This window comes from Taudactylus pleione, unplaced genomic scaffold (genome assembly GCF_031769625.1).
Source record: "Taudactylus pleione unplaced genomic scaffold, aTauple2 ptg000709l, whole genome shotgun sequence".
NCBI classification, from domain to species: Eukaryota; Metazoa; Chordata; class Amphibia; order Anura; family Myobatrachidae; genus Taudactylus; species Taudactylus pleione.
In genome coordinates, this window is record NW_028285111.1 from 3,288,540 (window position 1) to 3,313,489 (window position 24,950).

At 40.1% G+C, this 24,950-nt stretch overlaps 1 protein-coding gene across 1 annotated transcript in view; it reads left to right on the forward strand.

Annotated features, from left to right (window-relative positions):
• Positions 1 to 24,950, forward strand: part of LOC148477523 (contactin-associated protein-like 2) — a 1,966,667-nt gene that overhangs the window by 1,925,403 nt on the left and 16,314 nt on the right. The window contains exons 16-17 of the mRNA XM_088456633.1: positions 3,944 to 4,114; positions 11,873 to 12,091. Of these exons, the coding sequence (XP_088312759.1) occupies positions 3,944 to 4,114; positions 11,873 to 12,091 (390 nt within the window). The remainder of the gene's footprint in view (positions 1 to 3,943; positions 4,115 to 11,872; positions 12,092 to 24,950) is intronic.

Below are 24,950 nucleotides of genomic sequence, written 5' to 3' on the forward strand. Positions count from 1 at the left end.
CCACTATTAGCAAGGGAGGATAGTAGCCTAATTCAACTGTTGGTCAGACAAATATCAGCTAAAGCAAGTTCTATTCTAGATTATGGGGGAAATGTACTAAGCCTTGAAAAGTGATAAAGTGGAGAGTGATAAAGTACCAGCCAATCAGCTCCTATCTGCCATTTTTGAAACACAGCCAGTAAAGTGATAGGAGCTGACTGGCTGGTACTTTATCACTCTCCACTTTATCACTTTTCAATGCTTAGTACATCTCCCTTTATGACTATAATGTCGCGTATTGGGGTGACCTGCTCGCCACATGTCAAACAATTTGGTGGAAAACTATAGATGGATTATTTAACATTGATTTAGTAATAGGATGCAACTTATCCATAAAAGAGGATCCATATTAAGTATCTCTGACATCATTTTTAAAGCTTACCAAAAAATTTCCTAAGGAAAACAATCAGTTTAGTGTTGTGAACATACAGACACAGACACACTAGTGTAACAGCTTTATCTTCCAATTTATCAACTAGGCTTTAAGTAGCTTAGCGCAAAGCCTACATTTATTTGGGGAGTTCAGGCCTTTGCATTAATTGACATTAGGTTAACTATTATCTATCAGAAGGGGCATTTTCAGAAGATCAGTCATATATACCTGAGTCAATATCCACATAGGCACATTTGGGGAAACAAAATAGGTGCAATGTAAAGACACAAAGCTTGTGGAAATGAAATTGGATTAGCTCTCAAAAAAAACTAGTTGTCCACTAAAAAAGTGGCAAAAAACATATAGGGTACACCAGTGTATTCATTGAACAAAAAGACTTTAAATATCATCTTCATAACCTTTAATTGTGTAATGCAACAATCCAACATTAATAATAAGTTTTAAAAAATAAACAAAAAAAACCTACAAAACTTTTATGTTTTCCCATTACAGTTGGCACATGATAACTGATTAATTTAACCATACCAGGAAACAAGTCAGTGTATAGTAAGAAGCATAAAGTGCCTGACCAGAAAGGTCCAGTGTCTGCTTGAAAGATGGCTTGTGGTACTGCATAAAAAAAAGAAAATGATTTAAGAAAAAAAAAATTATCCAGTAGATCCTGTTTTACTATAGTCCAAACCACCTGGTGACGAGTGGTGGGGGACTTGATCAGAGGTCAAGAGACAGTAAATATATTCCACGTTTCTTAGGTATCTTGGCCCCGAGCTGTAGAGAGGGGGAAATGGGGTATGGCCTAATCACGGGAATTGTGGCCACGTCCCCTTGGGGGGAACCCTTTTTGCAGCTCCACACAATGGGGAGGGGGTGCTGTAAGCCCCTCAGCCCGGCGCAGATCCAGAGGGCGCTCATCCCCACAGGCAGGCAGAGGAGACTGCTGCTGCTGTTTAGCAGCAGTGAGCAGTCTCCCATTGCAGCGTGTGCTGGGTAGCTGACAGGTAAGAGGGGAAGGTGGCATCAGATCCTGGCCCCTCCAACAAGCCCATGTCCGGGTAATTAGTACCCTCCTCCCTCTCAGCTTTGTTGGAAACCCCCATCCGTAAGATAAAGGTTGCAAAAATCACTTTTGTTTAAGCAAGTAGTACAAAGATCACATCAAACTAATTAGGCTTTATACATGCAGCTGAATAAGCACACAAATTAACTGCATGTGTAACGTTTCTCTTTGTTAGATAAAGCCTCATGTTTGGTTGTATTTTCTGGAAGGAACGCTGATATGTTTTTTTGGGTTTTTTCAAACTATGCTTGTTCAGTGACCAATCCTCTTCCTCCTCCTCCAAAGTCGTCCAAACTTTAGTCTCCATCCTCAGGCTTGGTTAGGCTGTGGGCCGCAGATAATATGACTGACCCACAACAGAAAAAACATCAGTGTGATGGTCCAGATTAGACCCCAGTATCTGTCCAGCAAAAAGCACACACAGCAAGGGAGTTTTTAGCCACTGTCCTATCCTCAGCAGGTGGAACACACAGATCAGAATCAAGACCTCTGTAGGGGAGATGTATCAAACCTTTGTGTGAGATAAAGTGGAGAAGTTGTGCATAGCTTCTAACTATCATTTATCTAGCACAGCATATAAATTGACAGTTAGAAGGTGATTGGTTGCTATGGGCAACTTCTCCACTTGATCTTTTTCGAAGGTTTGATACATCTCCCCTCATGTCCACTTCTGCAGTTTACTTGTGTAACTTGGACAATCCCATGGTATGTGACTTCCTGTTCTCCCTTCGTAAAACAAGCAAGCAGTAATACATGTGTAGGATCAGATTTAGAATCTCTTATAGCTCCTAATGTGTTGAAGCTATCAAGCAGTGAGTCTGAGCATGTAAGCACATATGCGGTGAGATGATCATCTTATTATAATATGTAGCAACACGTTTAAGTGTCTACCAAAGGTACTTGCTTCTGATTCTGCTACTAATTGCAATTAGTAGTAGTAATATCAGTTCATCAAATATCAATAACAGTAACAATCAAAACCTAGTATCATACTAATAACAGTTATTGTAACTATTAGTACAGTAATAGTATTGTTATCCTGTACCCCACAACATACTTTTATTATCAGAGAAAAGACGTATAAAATATACCAACTCACTATTCCTAAGTTTTCGAAGATGTGTTCAATAAGCGACGGCTGGATATGAAATTCTGTGCTCTCCTGAATTCTATGCTCTCCTGAATCATTAAATTGATACAGTTATCCCATAAGCCTACAACACATGGATTGTTTTATTTCTCCACAAAGAGGGGAGCAGTTAATAGGCTACACTTTCCTGTATTAGTTAAACTATATGAGCCATTTGTGTCACATAGTAACCTTGGCTCTGTTATTAGTAGACACTGTAGGATTTTGCTTTATTTGAGAAAGAAACAAAAGCCTTTAAAAACAGATTTTAAACTTTTATAAGACTGGAGATGAAAACAAGTCACATCATCCATCTCTGCTTGACTTTATGATAAAGTTTAGGTGATTTAAGGCTTCTGTATTAAATTGATATTTTCTTCCAAGCTAGGTCAACATAAAATACAAATGACATAAAAATGAACCCTGCTTTTATTTCTTTCGCTTCTGCATTTTAGAGGGACAGATGAGAACAGTTGGTTTGCAATGAAATAAAAGATTCTTTGCACACATCATAGGTGCTAAACACAGTCCTTGGATCTGAGTATAGAACGAGTTATAGCAAAGACCTTTTCACAGTAATGACAGCTATAATTCATGCTGCTGGCACCTCTTGATCTGAGTGGTTTGCAAACTGATTTGTTGACACTATCATATAAAAATCAAACTCCCAAAATTCACAGCAAATGTTCTGCAAACAAGAATGGAATAGCTGATTTCAAAATGTTATATTACATTGGCCACCTTTAAAGTTTTTCATCAGACCTATATTATCTGCACTTCTTTAGTTTTTCCAACAACTAATTTTTAAAAGGAAGTTTTCTAAGTCTGTGGGGTATATCTACTAAAGGTCCATTTTAATTGATTTAAAATTGATCAACATCGATGTTGTGTTTCTGGGGCTAAATCACACATTTACTAACAGACAATTTTTTATTTGGTTTTTTAAGTAATAGTAAATGTGTTATTTAGCCCCAGAAACACAACATCGATGTTGATCGATTTTCAACAATTTTAAATCGATCAAAATCAATTGAAATTGACCTTTAGAAAATATACCCCTCTGTTTATGTATTCAATTTACAAATGGAATGCAAATAATGATCATGTTGCTGTATGGTAGAAATATAGCAGTTACTTAATCTGATTTAAAAAAATCAACTTGTCCACAAAAAATGCCTGACATCAAAATGTACATATATGTATGCACATAGGGGTAGACTCCTTTATGTAGACTGTATGACTTGCTAGTAAATGTGTGCTCTGCAGACAAGCCTTGCCTTCATTGATCAATATTTCATTCCCTTTTGCTTTTTTCAATTTACAGAAAACTATTGGAATGCCGTCTCCTTTATTGCACCCAACTCCTTCCTCCACTTCCCTACTTTCCAAGGAGAAACCAGTGCTGACATCTCCTTTTACTTCAAGACTTCTGCCCCTGATGGAGTATTTGTAGAAAATAGAGGAAATACAGACTTTATCAAGATAGAATTAAAATGTAAGTTGATTTATTTGCAAATCATTAAGATACTTGTGAGAGTTACGTTCCTTGTATAAAGTTAAGACACCAGACCTGCATATTTGTAAATTCTATGATCAAAGAACTGTTCAATAGCTTAAGTGTATTTAGCATTCACATTGTGTACTACATTATAACTTTATTCATTCTGAAATATCTTTTCTTTAATTACTTGTGTTCATAACACAACAGTGGCTAAGAAGCCTGTATAAACAGCTATGGAAGGCATTGTTATCTTTGAGCATCAGACATCTCATAGTTCCTGCCCCCATACCTCTCATCCATTGTGCCTTTGGAAGAGTGAAAAACCACATTCCATAGCCGCAGCATTACAGGAATTATAACATCAATGTACTATTTCTTGAGTACACAAATCGTACATCGCCCCCGACTTCGCGTACATACTGCGGTTAATTACCGCGGTACGTACCAAGAATATCGCAAAGAACAGCTCTCTCGATGAGAGCTGTCCTTTGCGATACTGCTGGGCAGAGGGACTTCCGGGTTTAACACCCAGAAGTCCTTCTGCGCATGCGCAGAAGGACGCGGGCCGCGGGGGCTTATGGGAGGGATCCGTTCGGATCCCTCCCAGCCCCGAGCATCGCGCTAAGAAGCCCATAGGCTTCTATTGGGTAACGCCGCCTTCATTCTGCTGCTTAATACATACGGGGTATGCGTTAAAACCACGAAAACTGCATTTTTGGGGGTTTTACCGCATTTTCGCCGATGATACATCTCCCCCTAATCTCTATATACTTATTAATACATCATTTAAGATCAAACATTAAACAAAATGACTAATGCAACAGGGACCCATCTATGTACTTTGAAGAGGGGAGGGGAGGCCTCAATCCTCTCCAGGCCTGAGACCATTCAACAAATGCGACCCAGCTGCACCTCTCACAACTATACTAATACTGACTCTCATCTTAAACATTTCTATATATTCTACATTGCAATATAGGGAAAATAAACTATCATAAATATGCATATATTCGTGAATTGCTGAAGGAATATGTACGACCACATATTCCTGTGTTATCAATGTACATCTTACTCTATATCAGGTTCACTGTGTTCTAATAACTAAGACACCCCCTTCCACCAATATTTGTGGTAGTTTTCCTCAGGTGTAAACCTTAATTTGCAGCGTTTTCAAAGTGAAGACAAGGCTGCATCATAGGAAAGCATTCTAGGAAAGGTGATACAATTTATCTGCATCATTGGCACCTTAGTCACACTAGGGCTTAATGCTTGTCTGCATCTTCGCGCTTGTTAACTATAGAAGTGTTGGTGAATGTGAAGAGATGTCATACATCAGGGTCTTGTACACCTCAGTAATCGCAGGAAGCAGATTTACTTTGGGCCGTCATTAATATTCATGAAATACTAAAATGTTAGCTGACATACATGGTGCATCCAGAGACTTGTTTGATATTGAAAAGCAGCGAATGCTTATTTCCTGAAAAAACCATGATCACAAGAATGAATTGAGTTAAGATGTAATTTTCTGCTGCATACATTGCACAGCAGAAGACAAGGTACTAGCTAACATTTAAAGATGAGTAAGGTTGTGGCCAAATTTTACCTGAGGAACGTGAAATTCTAAGCCCTGTTTCATAGCATCGTCATTATCAGTGCACGCTTGCACTAGCCGTATCCTTGGTGTAATAGATCCATCTGAGAACAGGTCTATTTACACACATGCACAACTCTGCATGGAACACAACTCCATTGGAACGCCCGCTCTGACTATGGGAGGACACCCATTATAGTCCAGTTACCCCTACTCAGTGGCATGTTGAGATGGGTCTTAGATGAGTACAACTCTCCTTCCATCGTAAATTGCATACACTTGGTTCTGGGCTGCAAGAAGCTCTCTGCAAACTGACTTGCATTCAGTGTTGTATCAGTCCCTATATGTCATCCTGTCATCAACAATGTTAACTTAGGGTGGGTAGCAGCACCCGGCTCCTGGTCACTGAGGAGGCGCTAGCATTGCAGGGAGAGTACAGAAAGAAAAAGTTTCCCTCCAGCACACTGCAAAAAAAAACAGCAGAAGGGCTTGAACACTACATGATAATAGACATCCAGAGGTCTTTGTTGCATATATTTGCAAATATATGGTTAAGCGCCGGGTCGCGTCAAGGCTCCTTTATACCGCATCCCTAACACTACATAATGATAGCACCCACTCTGGGTCATAATTGCATACTGTTGTGCCACATGATAACAGCACATTCAGAAATATATTTAAGTTGAGAGCCAACTTACCTAGGAGGTACCCCATAAACCTCCAAATAGCACTATAGGAACCAGCACACCCTCCCAATGCTGGGGACCATGCCTCTCAGAACAGCAATACAAAATAGTGGTTGCTCATATCAGCTTAATGGTTTTTCACAGGTGCTTGTAAAGAGAGGGGTGTACTCTGAATTACAGAAAAAAAGAAAATAAAAAGGTTTCCCTCCAGCACACTGCAAAAACACAGCAAAAAGGCTTGAACACTACATGATAATAGAAATTCAGAGGACTTTGTTGCATATATTTGCAAATATATGGTTAAGCGCTGGGCTGCGTCAAGGCTCCTCTGTACCGCAACCCTAACGCTACATAATAATAGTACCCACTACTGGGTCATAGTTACATACTGTTGTGCCACATGATAACAGCACATACATAAATATATATATAAGCTGAGAGCTAACTCACCTAGGAGGTACCCCATAAACCTCCAAATAGCACTACTGGAACCAGCACACCCGCCCAATGCTGGTCACATCCATGCATCTCAGAACAGCGATACAAAATAGTAGTTGCTCATATCAACTTAATGGTTTTTCACAAGTGTTTTTTTCCTTGCAGTACATATTAAACCCCTCCCTTTACAAGCACCTGTGAAAAACCATTAAGTTGATATGTGCAACCACTATTTTGTATTGCTGGGAGAGTTTATGGGGCAGCAGGGATATACGGGAGTTCTGGGCATGACCCCAGAATGATGAAACCTTGGGTGTGCCACAATGTCATGCCCTCTCCCAGTGAAGCCATGTCCCCTTTTTCGGATGCACGCACCAAAGGCACACGCACTGGGTGTCACTGAACTCAGTGCCACCACTGGAAATACAGTTTATACTGTATTTCTAAATGTAAAGGATAAAATAAAAATAATTTTAGAAGTGTAAAGCTGTATTATATAGAACAGGGATATGTGGCCCTCCAGCTGCTGTTGAACTACACATCCCAGCATACCCTTTCATATTTCACATGTTGAATATCCCTGATGTAGAACACATGAATGTGTCACCTCCACATCAAAATCTCATCAACCATCTCTCTGGTTTTCCTATAGCCTATCTTTTACTTCCTCTTTCTGTCTCTTTATTGAATCAATCTGATCACTTTGAACTGTGCATCCCCTTTCTGGACACAGATCTCCCAATGGGTTGGGTACAGGATCCCAGCGGTCAGAATACCGACAGAGTCATCCAGGCAGTCAGAATCCTTACCCATTAAGTCTAACCCTAACCCCTAACCTACCTTTTCGGCAGCCTAACCCTCTATCCCTGCAGCCTAACCCTCCCCCTCCCCCACCCTGCAGCCTAACCCAGCCCAACCCCCCGCAGCCTAACCCTAACCCTAATACATGCCGTCAGGATTCTGGCACCGGGATTCCAGCTGCTACCGGGATCCAGGCGCCAGCATCCCGACCGCCGAGATGGTAACTACATCCCCTCCCTATGTGTTTCAGCTCATCTTTATCTATGGGATACATACTGTACATATTATACAATGTGGTTTTTTGTTTCTGAAAGTGCCATGAAAATGAAATAAAAGTACAGGACAGTCATGGTATTTATAATTTATATGGGTTGCTATGAAACAAGAAATTACTACTTGTAGTTGTAACTGCTTTCCCTCTTCTGGTTTACAGTGGTGTTACCGTGTAACTGCTGCACGGTCAACAGCAAAATCTAATGAAAACACACATACAAACTGCAATTTTGCAGAGTGTCAGAGGATAAAGTGATTGAATCTGTATTACATTGGATCATCATGACAGTGATGTGTGAACTGAACTCAGTGTTCTTTCAGTTAGTATCCTGTATGGTTTTGCAGATAAGGGTATAAATTGGAGAGGAACCAAAGGGACTTGTGACAAGTTTTTATTAGCAGTCAGAAACTGCATTTCTGTATTCGGCTTAAAATTAGAGATATTGCCGAGTACAATGTAATATTTGGGTTCAAGCCCAACATTTTATTCCACGGGTGCTTTATAATTATTGAAACAAGCCAATTATATAATTTGTTAATAATTTAGTTAAAACAAAATCTAATAACTTGAATGATTACTAGTGCTATATCCCAGGGAATATAATGATTAAATAATTACATCACCTGTGATATTCCATATGTCATATATACAGTATAGTACATACTTAATTACCTTGTCTCACATAGACCGTGTATTATGCCTGTTGTGAAATCAAAACCCACTCTCCCCAGGTGAGTTATGAGTTATATATAAAGCACTATGCCAGTGCACAGTGCTGGATGATGTGGGTCATTTTACATCATTTTAGTCAATGCCATAATGCCTCAAAGTTAGATATCAAGATTTTCACCATATAAAAGTAAACCACATTCTAAGGACCACAATCAATTGAAGAGATTATTACATGCACAAAATAAATTACATGAAATTCCAAATATGGTTTTAATGTACTGTTAATTAAATGTAATCTAACACGTATCAACCACTGAACCACTCCATTACCATGGACAACTGAAGCCTTTTCACATCCAGGCAAATATCTGAACAAGGAATACTAAATTTATTTGAACAAAAAATTGTTCACCCCCCCCTTAATTTTTTTTTTTATAACGTATGTAATCAACCGTAATTGTAATATTACATAGAAGTTAAACCATACAACCCAAATACATGTTCTATTGATCGTATTCCTGGGGATTCTCCAACTCAAAGCACTCCAAAGTCCTCAGTGGCTTGCCTCCAGCAAGACAGTAAACCAGTTGAACTGTCACCCAGCTTTCCGTGGTCACACCTTGTCACAGGATCAGTAAAGTTCATGGAAGAGGTGAAATATGAAGTTGATGTCTGATCCTTTAAGTCCTCTTCTCATATTGGGGTCTATTTACTAAGTAGTGTTAGGAGACAGAGTGAAAAGTGATAAGGTGCCAGCCAATCAGCTCCCAACTGCCATTTTTCAAACACAGCATATGAGATGGCAGTTCGAAGCTGATTGGCTGGCACCTTATCACTTTTCACTCTGTCTCCTAACACTGCTTAGTAAATAGACCCCATCATCTCATATATTCAGCAATTCAGCAGGCATCACAGCCTAAGACAGTCCTATCTTAAAGTCTCTTGATGATTGTTTGATACCGCTTACAAAGGGAGATTCAGCCAGAGTAGTATCCAGATCTTGTGTATGTATATATATATATATATATATATATATATACACACACACTGTATATATTTACACTCAGGTGCATAAATATTGGGACATTGACAGAATTTTCATATTTTGGCCTCTATTCATCACCACAGTGGCTTTGAAATAAAACAAACAAGATGTGCTTTAACTGCAGACTTTCAGATTTAATTTGAGGGTAATTACATCCAAATCAGGTGAAAGGTGTAGGAATTACAACGGTTTCTATATGTGCCTCCCACTTTTTAAGGGGCCAAAAGTAATGGGACAAACTAAACAATCCTAAATCTAACTTTCACTTTGTTGCAAATCCTTTGCAGGCAATTACAGCCTGACGTCTGGAACGCATAGACATCACCAGACGCTGGGTTTCATCCCTGGTGATGCTCGGCCAGGCCTCTACTGCAAATGTCTTCAGTTCCTGCTTGTTCTTGGGGCATTTTCCCTTCAGTTTTGTCTTCATCAAGTGAAATATATGCTCAATCGGATTCAGGTCATGGGATTGACTTGGCCATTGCATAACATTCCACTTCTTAGCCTTAAAAAACTCTTTGGTTGCTTTTGCAGTATGCTTTGGGTCATTGTCCATTTGCACTGTGAAGCACCGTCCAATGAGTTCTGAAGCCTTTGACTGAATATGAGCATATAATATTGCCCGAAACACTTCAGAATTCATTCTGCTGCTTTTGTCAGCAGTCATATCATCAATAAATACAAGGGAACCAGTTCCATTGGCAGCCATACATGCCCACGCCATGACACTACCACCACCATGCTTCACTGATGAGGTGGTATGTTATGGATCATGAGCAGTTCCTTTCCTTCTCCATACTCTTCTCTTCCCATCACTCTGGTACAAGTTGATCTTTGTCTCATCTGTCCATAGGATGTTGTTCCAGAACTGTAATGGCTTTTTTAGATGTTGTTTGGCAAACTCTAATCTGGTCATCCTGTTTTTGTGGCTCACCAACGGTTTACATCTTGTGGTGAACCCTCTATATTCACTCTTGTGAAGTTCTCTTGATTGTTGACTTTGACACATATACACCTACCTCCTGGAGAGTGTTCTTGATTCGGCCAACTGCTGTGAAGGGGTTTTTCTTCACCAGGGAAATAATTCTTCAGTCATCTACCACAGTTGTTTTCCGTGGTCTTCCGGGTCTTTTGGTGTTGCTGAGCTCTCCGGTGCATTCTTTCTTTTTAAGAATGTTCCAAACAATTGATTTGGCCACACCTAATGTTTTTGCGATCTCTCTGATGGGTTTGTTTTGATTTTTCAGCCTAATGATGGCTTGCTTCAATGATAGTGACAGCTCTTTGGATCTCATATTGAGAGTTGACAGCAACTGATTCCAAATGCAAAAGTCAAACCTAGAATCAACTCCAGACCTTTTATGTACTTAATTGATAATGCAATAATGAGGGAATAGCACACACCTGTCCATGAAATAGCTTTTGAGTTGATAGTCCCATTACTTTTGGCCCCTTAAAAAGTGGGAGGCTAAGAAGTGGAATGTTATGCAATGGCCAAGTCAATCCCATGACCTGAATCCGATTGAGCATGTATTTCACTTGATGAAGACAAAACTGAAGGGAAAATGCCCCAAGAACAAGTAGGAACTGAAGACATTTGCAGTAGAGGCCTGGCCGAGCATCACCAGGGATGAAACCCAGCGTCTAGTGATGTCTATGCGTTCCAGACGTCAGGCTGTAATTGCCTGCAAAGGATTTGCAACAAAGTGAAAGTTAGATTTAGGATTTGTTTAGTTTGTCCCATTACTTTTGGCCCCTTAAAAAGTGGGAGGCACATATAGAAACCATTGTAATTCCTACACCGTTCCCCTGATTTGGGTGTAATTACCCTCAAATTAAATCTGAAAGTCTGCAGTTAAAGCACATCTTGTTTGTTTCATTTCAAAGCCATTGTGGTGGTGAATAGATTCCAAAATATGAAAATTCTGTCAATGTCCCAATATTTATGCACCTGACTGTGTGTGTATGTATATATAGAGTATATATAGTAGAATCCAATACCGGCACTCACTGAAGTGGATAAAGTTGTACTGTGGAGGATGCCTGCTGAATTACCGGTGGTAGGCCGGATAAACATGTAACAAGCAGAAAGCGGCACTACACAAAGGCATGCCTGAGTGAAGTCTCGTTATTTGTAAGGAGTGCCGCTTTCTGCTTGTTATATATATAGTATATACTTGTTTCATTTGGACTGCTAGTGTTGAGAACAATCAATTTATTTATATTATTTTCTCTCTGCATTCAGCCAACATGGAGGTGTCATTTTCGTTTGATGTTGGGAATGGTCCAATAGAACTGATTGTTACTACAACCACTCCCCTGAATGATGACCAGTGGCACCGGGTCAGAGCTGAAAGAAATATTAAGGAAGCCAGATTACAAGTTGACCAGCTCCAACCACAGATACGCAAAGCACCTACTCATGGTCACACACGTCTAGAGCTCACCAGCCAGTTCTATGTTGGTAAGGAAATCAGTGGTGCCTTATTCTAAAACATGTCAGGAAATAATTACTTACATTGCTTGTCCAAATCTGGTTTAAAACCACAGCTATAAATTGAGGATCAGGTGATGATTTCCTTAAGCATAACTCCCTAGCTTAGCCCTAACCCCCCCCCGTGGCTGTCCGCTTGCGGTCGGGAAGCCGGCTGTCGGGCTTACGTAAGCCGGCTTCCCGATTGCATCCCGTCAAAAATAACCACTCTGAGATACAGTCTTCTATTCTCTGTTTTTATTATTTATTATTGTTTTATTATAAATGTTTTTGTTAATTACAAAAACCATAGATATACTATTGTTAAGCTGTTATTTAGACGTGTTATGACCTTGCAATCTTGACTTTTACCATTCTGTTACAAAAATGTAATTTCCCTTATATATTCCCAAATATATGTTTGTTTATTTTATGTTTTGTTTGTTTGTTTTATTAATTTACTCAAGTATGCTCTTTGCTGCTTTGAATTAAAATATTGCTAATGGAAAAAAACATGCAAATACATTCCATCAAAAGTTCTTCATATTATATGACCCTGAATTTGGCACAGAGGGCCTGATTCAGAGACAGACGCTCTGAACGAGCTCTCGCTCTGAATCAGGGCATTTTTTTTTTTTGTTCGCCATCCTGGCCGCTCGCATTGCTGTGGGTGACCACCCACAGCTATACATGCTGGTACTTGCCCTCTATCATTAGCAAATTATTAAGACCCCAATTAATATAAAAATATTATTGCCTCAATTATATAATTAAAAAATAATATTAGCCCCTTAACATTTAATAACTGTTATATTGTCTGCAAAATATATATTTACTATTTATTATTAGATTGCCTACAATAATATATTCAATAATCAATTGTGTCCCCATAAATATATTCCTTAATTGTTTTCACCTCTAAATAAAGTATGAATAATTAACAATTTAATACATATGTTGAATATGGCTTCTTATTAGCTTCTGACTGGACAGATTACAATCTCATCAGACAGATCCATTTTCTGGTGGTTTTTCCATAGCAAATTGCAGCCCAGCATGGCCTCTTAAACCCAACACAATCACTGGTTTCTTTGCATGTCAAGCTTACAAATAGCTAGGTAATAAATCTGTAAATTTGGAAGACATCATCGTCGGCAAAATGGGTCACTGGAAAAAACAAACATCATTAAATTCACCTTCAGTATCACAAAGCATAATGAGAAAGTATGAAAACATAAAAGAATGTAGAAATGTTTCTGTCCCATGCAGCCATAGCACAAATCTGAGGGTATTTATCACTTCATCCTCATAGTGACATATCCAATTAGGTGAAAGTTTACCACAAATCTCGCACCTGTGGGACTTTTCCTGCAGGTGCTAGATTTTTGGTATTCAAAAGGGTGCAAGTTTTTTATTTTTGTAGCACTTATTTTGAGCGCCCCTAGAGCCTGTCTAATTTTCCTAAAATCCATATTTTAAGAAAAAATTGCCGACACTTGCTCTGGAACCCTTTGGATACCCCCTAGTGACTAATTAAACAATTTGAAGTTTACAATTAGCTTAACTAGTCCTTAATTACTCATCTTCTGCAGTGCTGTCCTCCTCTTCTCCAGCTTAGCAGACAGCTTCCATTGACCGGCCGTGCACAGGACATTTACTACCCCTAATCCTACACCCCCTTCCCTGCACACACTATCTACTCTACACTACCCCAAACCCTGCACCTCCTCCCTGCACACACTACCTACTCGGGATTGGTATGATTTACCGCCTGACGCATGTCCGGCGTTTCAAATCCCGACGCCGGAACACCGGCACCAGTGAAAATCTCGACAGCAGCTAAGGTAAGTACTAACTAACCTAACCCCCCCCAACCCTAAACCTCCCTTAGGGGTGCCTAACCCTAACCTCCCCCCCAAGTGCCTAAACCTAACCCCCCCTCCCCTAGCCTAACCCTCCCAGGGGGGTGCCTAACACTGTCCCCCCCGGGAGCCCCTAACCTAACCCTCCCCCCTGCGGCTGTCCACGCCCAGCTTACCTTCGATCTGGATGCCGGGCGTTGGGCTCTCGGCATAGGTATAATGACAGGCATCGTTATTTCGACGCCTGTCATTAGACTCTTACCGGGATTAGATAATCGGGATGCCGACGGTCGGCATTTAGACCGTCGGCATCCCGACTGCATACCCTCTAAACTGCCCCTAACTTCGCACTCCCTCCCCGCACACACTACTGTACCTACACTACATCGCACAGCTGCCGCTAACCCTGCACCCGCCCCCTGCACTACCTACTACACTACTGCCGGTAACCCTGCACCCCATCCCCCCACACACACACTACCTACATATCATTACTCCTAACCCAGCCAGGAACTACATCTCCCATAAGCCCCCTCTTTCCCCAGCATCCTCCTCCGCAACTTGATTGACAGGAGGGGGGCTGACATTGAGGGTGAGAGACCAGGCAGCGGCCAGAACACATAGCTGAGCACTGGGTGTACCATGACGCATCTTTTTTTTTCTCCCCCAGGTGATTTTGCATGGAAAAAAATTGTGACCATTTTTTTTATTGTATATTATGGGTATTGGGAGCGTGCATTACCGAAATAGTCCAAAATTGTGACCATTTTTTTAATTGTATATTATGGGTATTGGGAGCGTGCATTACCGAAATAGTCCAAAATTGTGACCATTTTTTTAATTGTATATTATGGGTATTGGGAGCGTGCATCACCGAAATAGTCCAAAATTGTGACCATTTTTTTAATTGTATATTATGGGTATTGGGAGCGTGCATTACCGAAATAGTCCAAAATTGTGAGCCAGGTGCGCAAAGTTTTTTCCGTCAAAATCCCACACTCAATTGTATATGCCCCTTAGTAACGTACAAGCTTTAGGGCTCAAACACACTGGGGTTAGCACAAGCTTTTTACCAGCATTTGTAATGCTAATAAAACTCATGTAAACCTATTTGATGCATAAAACTATTTTTTCTAATGTCACCATACCCACTGCTATTTTAAATAGTATTTATTAGCATTACAGTAGTGAATTATTTGCACTCTGGCTTTCAGGAATGCAACTTGTTCTGTGTTTTGCATGTTTCCCAGTAAATGCATTGGCAAAGCCTACAGTGAGGTCCAATTGCCAGTACAAATGCTGCTAAAAAATGAATTTTATGAATGTTATAAGTGTTTGTATTTGAATTGGTATTTAATAGCATTTTTAAACAAAACAGAAAAACTTCAAATGGCATGAAACCTCAGTTTCCATTTATCTAGTATTGAGTGTAGCACATTCAGGAAATTGTTATATGATTTTACCTGCATATGTATTATTCTATTAATATAGTCAAACATCCAATGAATGATTCATATCTAATTTACTGGAATATGTTGTGCTACATTTTTATGCAAATTTTTACTTTTATCAATTCATCTAGCACTAAACCATAAACCTTATAGTATAGAATAATGCATTAACAATAAAAAATATATATCTCTAAGTTTCGGACTCCAGCTCTTACCCAACTACAAAGATGATCAAAACCTGCATTCCAGCAATAGTTATAGATGCTTTTATTAATACCTACAAAGTGTTATTTTACTATATGTAATGTGACGCTATTATTGTGTGATTTTTTTTTATGACTGTGAATGAATAAACTTATGTACAGATACATCATCCCCCTTTTCATAGTTTCCTGTTCACCCTGTGGCATGGCTAGGGACAGGTTTGTTTTGTCCCTATTTTTTATTTTGACATGTTATTCATGATGTATAAGAAGTGGCACATTAATTCACAAACCTTAAATGTTGTTTGATAAAAGCATATGGAGCACTTATCAGCTAATGAGAGCTCAGGGGGATAAATATTTCCAGTGATTCTAGATCAACAGTAGGTCCCATATTCATGTTCAAATTTAGTTTTGAAGTATCAATCTCTACAGATTTACCATTGATCACAGACATGGTTTACATGAAAATAAAGTTGATTCACGTAGTATCTGGTTTTCAAGTTAACACAGACATTTACGGCTCTTGTTATAAATAGGAATTCAATTGTTAAAAAGATTTTTGATCATTAAATATCTCATGAATATAGCCTGTAAACCTAAAATGTTTATAGCTATTTGAAATTTGTAAATTACTAAGTTTCTAAAAACAATATCTCTTGTGAAGCGTTTTCTCGATTTTAATATATTTTTATGCTTTTTTGTACAATAACAATTATTTGGAGCCATTTTAGATTGTTGCTAAAATTAAAAGAGATTACTTAGATGAACTCTAATCCAACTCCTGAGGTACCATGCATCCAATAATAATAATAATTGTTATTTATATAACACTTTTCTCCTAATAGGACTCAAAGTGCTTTACATTTGCCTTTACAGCACAAAATAAAAAACAAGCTTAACAATTGACATTAGTGAAATGCTTATGTGAATAGGTTAGTCTTGAGTCTATTTTTGAAGGATTCTGGAGTGGAGGTTTCTCGAACTGTGTGGGGAAGTGAGGCCCTGATTCAGAGCCGGACGCTCTGACAGAGCGCTCGCTCTGAATCAGGGCCGTCCCTGCTCCTTTTTGAAGCAGCCTCCTGGCCGCTCGCATAGCTGTGGGTGACCACCCACAGCATAGGCAAACGCAGGGGGGGGGTTCCGTCCGCCTGGAAACCCCCCTCCCCAGCACACACCATGACCACAATATAAATGGTAATATAATACAATGTTACTAGTGCTGCATGTTCTTCTCAGTATCACATATAAAATGATTAGCACCACCTGTGGAATTTTGCAAATATGTCAGCTAGTAATAAATATACCTGTTCACCAACTAGGACATGTGGAAAACATGCACTGTAGGGGTGCACTGCTATAGACCATCAATAGGGTTAATTATTAATACTGTATAATAATAATAATACACTATCCAGTACATAAGGAGACCAATATGTACATAAATATGTCCAGGGCAGTGCTAGGTTCTTCTGCCGCTCCCCCAGACTCCCAAGCTTGCTCCAAAGCTCTGGAATGATGCCCACATCTGAAGAAAAACATTCAGCTCAGACAGGATGGCCCACCTGCCGCATCTAATGGCTTACTGTGATCGCTGGTCTTGTATATCCTGGAATTATGCAACAAAATATACTTTGTATGTAACATATTAAAGCTGGATAAGTGCTAATTCTGCCCTCTTCATGGACTGGCCACACTCGCTCTAAAATCAAGCATTTGGAAACCCCCCTCTAGAAATCCTGCGTTTGCCACTGCACAGCTATAGCGAGCGGCCAAAATGATGGTCGCGATGGTCTTGACGATCTGCGGTAGGGTCTCGCTGCCACAAGCCCAGGTGTGCTTTTGGCTCTATCAGAGCCAAAAGCACTCCCACTGACATCACTAGTGATGTCAGTGGGACCGGACCCAGACGGTAGGCGTTCCCATGGGAACGCCTCCGTCTGGGCAGCCACGCCCCCGGCAAGCCCACCAAAGGGGGCGTGCTGTCAATCAACATCGACAGCACGCCCCCTTTGGTGCGAGACCCTTAACGACGGCTTGGTCGTCGTTATTCGGGTCTCGCGCATGCGCACGACGGAGCCGCCTCCGCCGTGCGCATGTGCACTTAGGCACCATCGACCCGCTTGTGAGCGCTCAGCGCTCGCGAGCGGGTCAGAATCAGGCCCTGATTTGCATAGAGTTGCAACCACAAAACTGACCCCCAAATGAATTCCGGGAGACTCTAGTTAATAGTCCTTCATCAATGGATCGCAATAATTGAGTGGGACAGTAAGGTATCAGAAGTAGCTTATGTAGGGGTTTGAAAGTCAGTAAGCCAATCTTGAAAATGATTTGCCATTTTACAGGCAGCCAGAGGAGGGAGTAGAGAATGGGTGTTATGTGGCTGGAACAGGGCTGGTTGGTTAATAGCCTGGCAGCTGCATTTTGTACCATCAGCAAGCGGTGCAATTCTTTTGCTGAGAGACCATGGTAGAGTGCATTGCAGTAGTTAAGATGTGATGATATAAATGTATGTATGACTTTAGGCACATCTTCTGAGGGAATTAAGTTTGATTCTGGCTATGTTCCTCAGATGAAAGAATGGCTGATACCAGATACCTGATGTTTAAGTGTCAAGTCACTATCCAGGACATCACCAAGATTCCGTACTTGTTCAGTGTTTTGTAGTTCTGAACCCCCAAGCCTAAAGCTTGTCACCAACAATCCCAGCACCGACGGGCCGACATATTAGGAGGATCCAGTACACACTGGGTGATCTGGTGCCCACCAGCCCAATATGCTGGCCCCCCACATAGTGCTGAATGGGATCATCAGCCACATCGTCTGATCCTACGTGCTGCACATAAAATCAGGCGATGAGGTTGACGTCCCCACGGAAGCACGCATCACACGATGTAGTGCATACACACTGCACATATTTTAACGATTTGTCATTCCGATGTGTCACCAAATCGTTAAAGATATCGTGTAGTGCACAGGTTCTCAAACTCGGTCCTCAGGACCCCAAACAGTGCATGTTTTGCAGGTCTCCTCACATAATTACTAGTGAAACTGATAGCTGCACCTGTGGATCTTTTAAAATGTGTCAGTGACTAATTAATACACCTGTGCACCTGCTGGGTGACCTGCAAAAAGTGAACTGTGTGGGGTCCTGAGGACCGAGTTTGAGAACCACTGGTGTAGTGTGTAGAGGCCTTAAGTCCTGTTGGTTGGCTATGCTGCATTCTTGTCCTGTGAGTTATGATAAGGACCTCTGTTTTATCAGGGTTCAGTTGCAGCCAACTAGTACTCATCCACTCCTGGAGCTCAGCTAGGCAGCCATTTAGGGTTGTTATTGGATTATCCGTACCTGGAGCAAAGGATAGGTACAATAGTGCATCATATGCATAGCAGAAATTTGTATTGCGCAAATGTCCATTTCAGCTTTTTTTTTATTTTATTCATTAACAAATCAACCTTCTATGGAGCAAACCACAGTTTCTTTGAGTATCAGTGTAGATTCCACTGCTGGGGGTATATTCACTAAAGGTCAATCTTAAACAATTTTGATCGACTTAAAATCGATAAAAATCGATCAACATCAATGTTATGTTTCTGGGGCTAACTCACACATTTACTAATACTTAAAAAAAAACAAATGAAAAATTGTCTGCTGGTAAATGTGTTATTTAGTCCCAGAAAAACAACATCGATTTTGATTGATTTTAATTGATTTTAAATCAATTAACCGATTAAAATCAACCTTTAATAAATATACCCCCTGGTCTCCAAAAATTAGAAAGTGTCTCTTACTCTTATACATCAATTTGCTTAAGTGTATTAACGTAATAGTAATTATAATACTTAGTGGTTTATGTATCAAGCAGTGAAAAGCATGGAGAAGTAGACCAGTGGAGAAGTTGCCCATAGCAACCAATCAGCTCCTACCTATTATTTTGTAGATTGTACTTGATGAATGCTACTTCAAAGCTGATTGGTTGCTACGGACAACTTCACTGGTCCACTTTTCCACGCTTTTTATTTCTTGATACATAAACTCAAATTCATATTCTAATATTCAACCTTTTAAAAGGACTTTATGGTTGCTGTCTGATATTTTATTTATAGATTCCAGGGGATCCAGGTCAGATAGGGCGAACACTATATTCTTAGAAATAAACAATCAGATACCACTAGATGCATCCAATGAGACCTTCTGTCAGACATTCATTAAACTTGAGAAATTATTAGAAAAAGAAACTAGAATTTGGTGGGAGAAACACACTATACAATGGTACATATCACACGATATTGTACCTAAAGGGTTAAAAATTAAAAAGAGACCTACTCATAACAAGGACAATGCTGAATTCATCAAAAATTGGGACAAAGTGCTACATGAGTGTTCTGTTAAATTAATGGAACTGATCATTAAAGAAAGAGATCTTGAATTAGAGAAACTAAAAAGGGACATTGATACATTAGACAGTAGCCTAGAACCGCACAAAGAAGATAAAGAATACCAGATTTTAGAAGATCTTATCAAACAAAAACTAGATAGAGAGGAGGAGCTCATTATAAACACAAAAAAGTCCAAAATATTCAGGGATAGATTTGGGACTAAGAGTACACATAGACACAAGTCAAGAGACCCAATAAAGAAAACAAAGAAACAAACCAAAAAACATATTAAGAAAACAATACTGAATACCAGTCATAAAGATAAACAAAGCAACATTCACCAGAAATTGATGAATAACATCGCCAGCACTGTCTGCAAACACGATAGGTTAAACATTGCAGGCACCCCGATATATAAAAAATATAACTTGACCTACCAACAGTTCATGACTCGTCTGCACACAAAACCGGCAACCAACATTGAAGAGTTCAATCTCCTAAATTTAAGCACTTATAGTGAGGAAGAATCACACAGTTTCTCTGTTCATTCCATGAATGATTTAAGTCCAGACAAGGATCATTATACCAACACTATAAGACAGTCATTTGAAAGAGGGTGGAGGGATTCACTTGCCCCCAAAGAGACAAATCCAGAAGGGAATAACTTAATGACATTACCCAACATAAACACGTCAGAGTCACTCTTAAGTGCCGTACAAGAAGATCTTACATCAGCCAAAAAATGGGGCGACAGTTTTTTGGATCTAGGAACCCAAATACCCCCCTCAAAAAATCCGAATCTATTATCACAGAAAAGAAAATTAGACACGATAGAAGAGGCTGCAGGGGAGGGCAAAAAAATAAAAAAAGATCAATAACCCAATCAGATGCCAAACAGCCAATAGGAATTTTTTACCTAAGTAATAAATTACTTACACCAATGCAAACCTCAGTCCTCAGCAAAGGACTTAAGTTCGCCCCTAGCAACAAGATCGATAAATTTTCAACATATATGGACATAAAGAATTTCATCAGAAAATTGAACCTAAAAAAATACTTTTTAGACAAACCATGTAACCCACACAACAATCTGGACAGTGACAGATACAAGCATACTACACTGAAACCTCAGTCCAAATTTAACCCAAGTTACCTCAAAGGTCCTTACATCCACACCTTTGAGAAGGCAGTTATGGACGATATTAATAAGATCAATACATCTAGACGTACTGCATGTAATCTAACTAAATCAGAGATGCAAGCACTAAATGACCTAAAAAAAGACGCCACATTAATTATCAAACCGGCTGATAAGGGGGGGGTGGTCATTCTAAACCAGGAGGACTACAAAAAAGAAGCCCTGAGAATCCTGGGGGACACGGCTACATATACACGCTACCACGAGGAATTAAATCTACTTTTAAAAGAAGGCTTGAGGACAGGGGGATATGATTTTCTAAACACACCCCACCCTGTGATCCCTGTGTTCTATTATCTTCCAAAATTACACAAAGATCCCGTCAACCCACCAGGAAGGCCGATTGTATCTGGGATTAATTCCCTAACCGCACCATTGTCACAATACATTGATAAATTCCTACAGAATTTTGTGAAACAACAGCGATCACATTTAAGGGATACAACACAGGTACTCAATGTATTGCAAGATATAACCTGGTCTGAGGATTTATGGTTAGCCACTAGCGACGTTACGTCGCTATACACGGTCATCAACCACATCCAGGGTTTGGAAAGTATAAAATATTTTTTGGATATGGACACAGAACTAGACCCACAACAAGTGACATTTATCCTACAGGGCATAGAGTTCATCCTCAGCCATAATTACATGTGGTATGGGGATGAATTCTACCTGCAGCGATGTGGGGCAGCCATGGGAACCAAGTTTGCCCCTAGCTACGCGAACCTCTTCATGAGTCACTGGGAGGACAACAACATCTGGTCCCCCAGTGAGCTTGGGGCAAGCTTGGTTCTATGGTGACGTTATATAGATGATGTACTATTCATCTGGGAAGGTAATAAGAAATCACTAGACCAATTCCTGACGTATATTAACGCCAACGATCGGAAATTAATTTTCACTACCAAGTACAGTAAAGAAAGAATCCAATTTTTGGATTTTATCCAGGACAATAGGATCCACACTAAAACACATCACAAACAGGTGGATGTGAATAGCTATATTAGGGCTGATAGCAACCATCACTCTAACTGGTTAAATAGCATCCCCATGAGTCAGTTTACCCGTATAAGGAGAAATTGTTCCAACATGACGGACTTCTTGGAACAGAGTAACAATTTGAAAGATCAATTTAATGCAAAACACTATGACATGGGACGTGTAGAGGAGTCCTATCAAAGATCATTAACTAACCCTAGATCACCACTTCTAAAATACAAGGACAAGATAGTACAGGAGGATCCAAATAAAGTCTATTTTGTTACCAACTACACAGGATCTGCATTTAAAGTGAAAAACATCCTAAAAAAACATTGGGGTTTACTCCATATGGACGATAAACTACACCCGGTGTTATCCACCCACCCGGATGTAGTTTTTCGAAAAGCACCAGACATTGGTAGAAAACTAATAACTAATCACATTAAACCAAATCGAGCAACTTCAAGACAACAAACCCTGGAGGGACGCAATGTAAATGTAGGCTTCTATCATTGCGGCCGGTGTCAGTCATGTACACAATTAAAATATAGAAGCACTGCACCAACAACAGAGGTTGTATCAAGCAGAACAGGAAAGAAATATAAAATAAAGGAAACTATCACTTGTGATAGTTGCCATATTATATACGTATTAAGATGCCCCTGCCAACTTCAATATGTTGGAAGAACCACACGAAATTTGAAAACCAGAATTATCGAACATATCAACAATATAAAAAAAGGTTTCATAGGGCACAGTATGTCAGACCATTTTAGGACAGTACATGCCTGCAATCCAGAGGGTCTTAGATTCTCTGGATTAGAAAAGGTTGAGCCCAACTGGAGAGGTGGGGATCACATTACCAGAATTGACAGAGTAGAAAGCCGGTTGATATTCGAATTGCGGACTCTCCAACCGGAAGGTCTAAATATTGACCCATAAGGCTCTAGCTATGGGCTGAGAATCATACCTGCATCGCCAATCATGAGATGTTGCCGCAAAACATGTAGGTTATACATAACACTTTAAGTTGTTAACACTATTCCTATCATTTTTTTAACAATAAGTATCAGCACCGTTAATTGGAAGCCTATTGTAAAAGTACATATATCTTAGGTATTATTATAATACATAAGGACCAGTATACCCCACCAAAGACCAAGCAACTGAATGTAACCCTTTAAACTTTTGAGGCTCTTTTCCGGTAGGAAGGATAGCAGGATCACACATTTACATCTATTATGGTGCTATACCATAATTTATAAGGTCGGGATTTGATTGGGGAATTTTTTGAATATCTCATATTGAATATCATATCGAATATCCTATTTTCCACCCCACCTCCGTTTTCTCCCTTCCCGCCCCCTCCCCTACGACCGGGAAGGCAATAGATAAAGTATCACATTATTATGTGTCCTACATCACTAGATAGACTGATGCATTGTCAATGAGAACTAGCTATGAGGTATATACACATGTATATACACATGTGATTACAAGGTACATCTATGTGATTAGGTTTAAAGTGTACAGTGTTCGTTCACTGCAAATACGTATCCACAGCAAGATTACACTATTACAAGTCCTACCCAAAATGGCCGCCCTCAGTATAGAGACAGGGGAGACCAATTTTAACTCTATTTCCAACTGGGGGACGTAAGGAACACAGCAATCAGTTTAATATGAGGCGAAATGTCCGCTCTCGCTACAGTAAGCATGCGCAGTCAGTGCGTTATGTACTAGGCCAGGCACACTCCAGTCACGTGACTGACGCACAGCGGAGAGCGCGAACCCGGAAGTGGCTTAATCTTTACCATGTGTGGAGCCAAATGCAGGTATTTAAAGCCAGTTACTGTGCCCTCCAAACCACCTACCCTTGAAAAAGTCCCTACAGGGGACGAAATGCGTTGGGGACAGTACAGCGACCCACCTTTTTAACCTTGAACCTTCACACTACCAGTGAATGTGTATCTTGTTATTTTATATTACTCAAATACACCTGTACCACAAGGAGCTATTTGCATGTGGACAGGCAATAAATAACTTAAATCTCACTCCCTTGAGTCCATGAATAGTGTATATATGGTCCAGCCAGACTGACAGCTACCCCCATACCCACACACACTGGACCGTCGAGCAAGGACTACAGGTGAACCAGCAGAACTGAGGCAGAACCTGGGTAAGTCTTTACCTACATACTATATCTTACATCACTCTTGCCTGCCTGCTCCTGATGCTCCGGTTCTCCTTTTCTTTGCATATGGGTAACGTTTGAGGAGGCGAGCCGGGAGACCGATAATTATACCAGTGGACAAAAGGGAACTGCTTTCATATACCACCTACCATTAATAACTGTACATAGAAAGATCAACGGATGGTATTATAAGAACATACTGCCACAAGTTATTGCTGACCTAGGTGTATGTATTATATAATCTTTTTTTGGGACCACACAGTGACTGAACTGATGTTTTAAGTGAACACCCTACCTACAGTCTACACGGTGGTTCACACCTGGACCCATATATTTCACCCCTCCCCCATTGCCCCCTCCCCATTTATCTTACATATGCCCATGAACCAGACCTCTTGCTATCATAAATAACATAGGTCAATCTTATCCATAATTCTAATCCAGAGCGCTCGCACTTACCCCTATTTTATCCAGCTCTCTACGAGGTCGGGATACCTCACTGTTTTTTTGTGCGTTAGCAGCTAGAATTAGAATCACACTCCTGTAGCGCGGACCATTATTAAAATAAAAAGCTGATT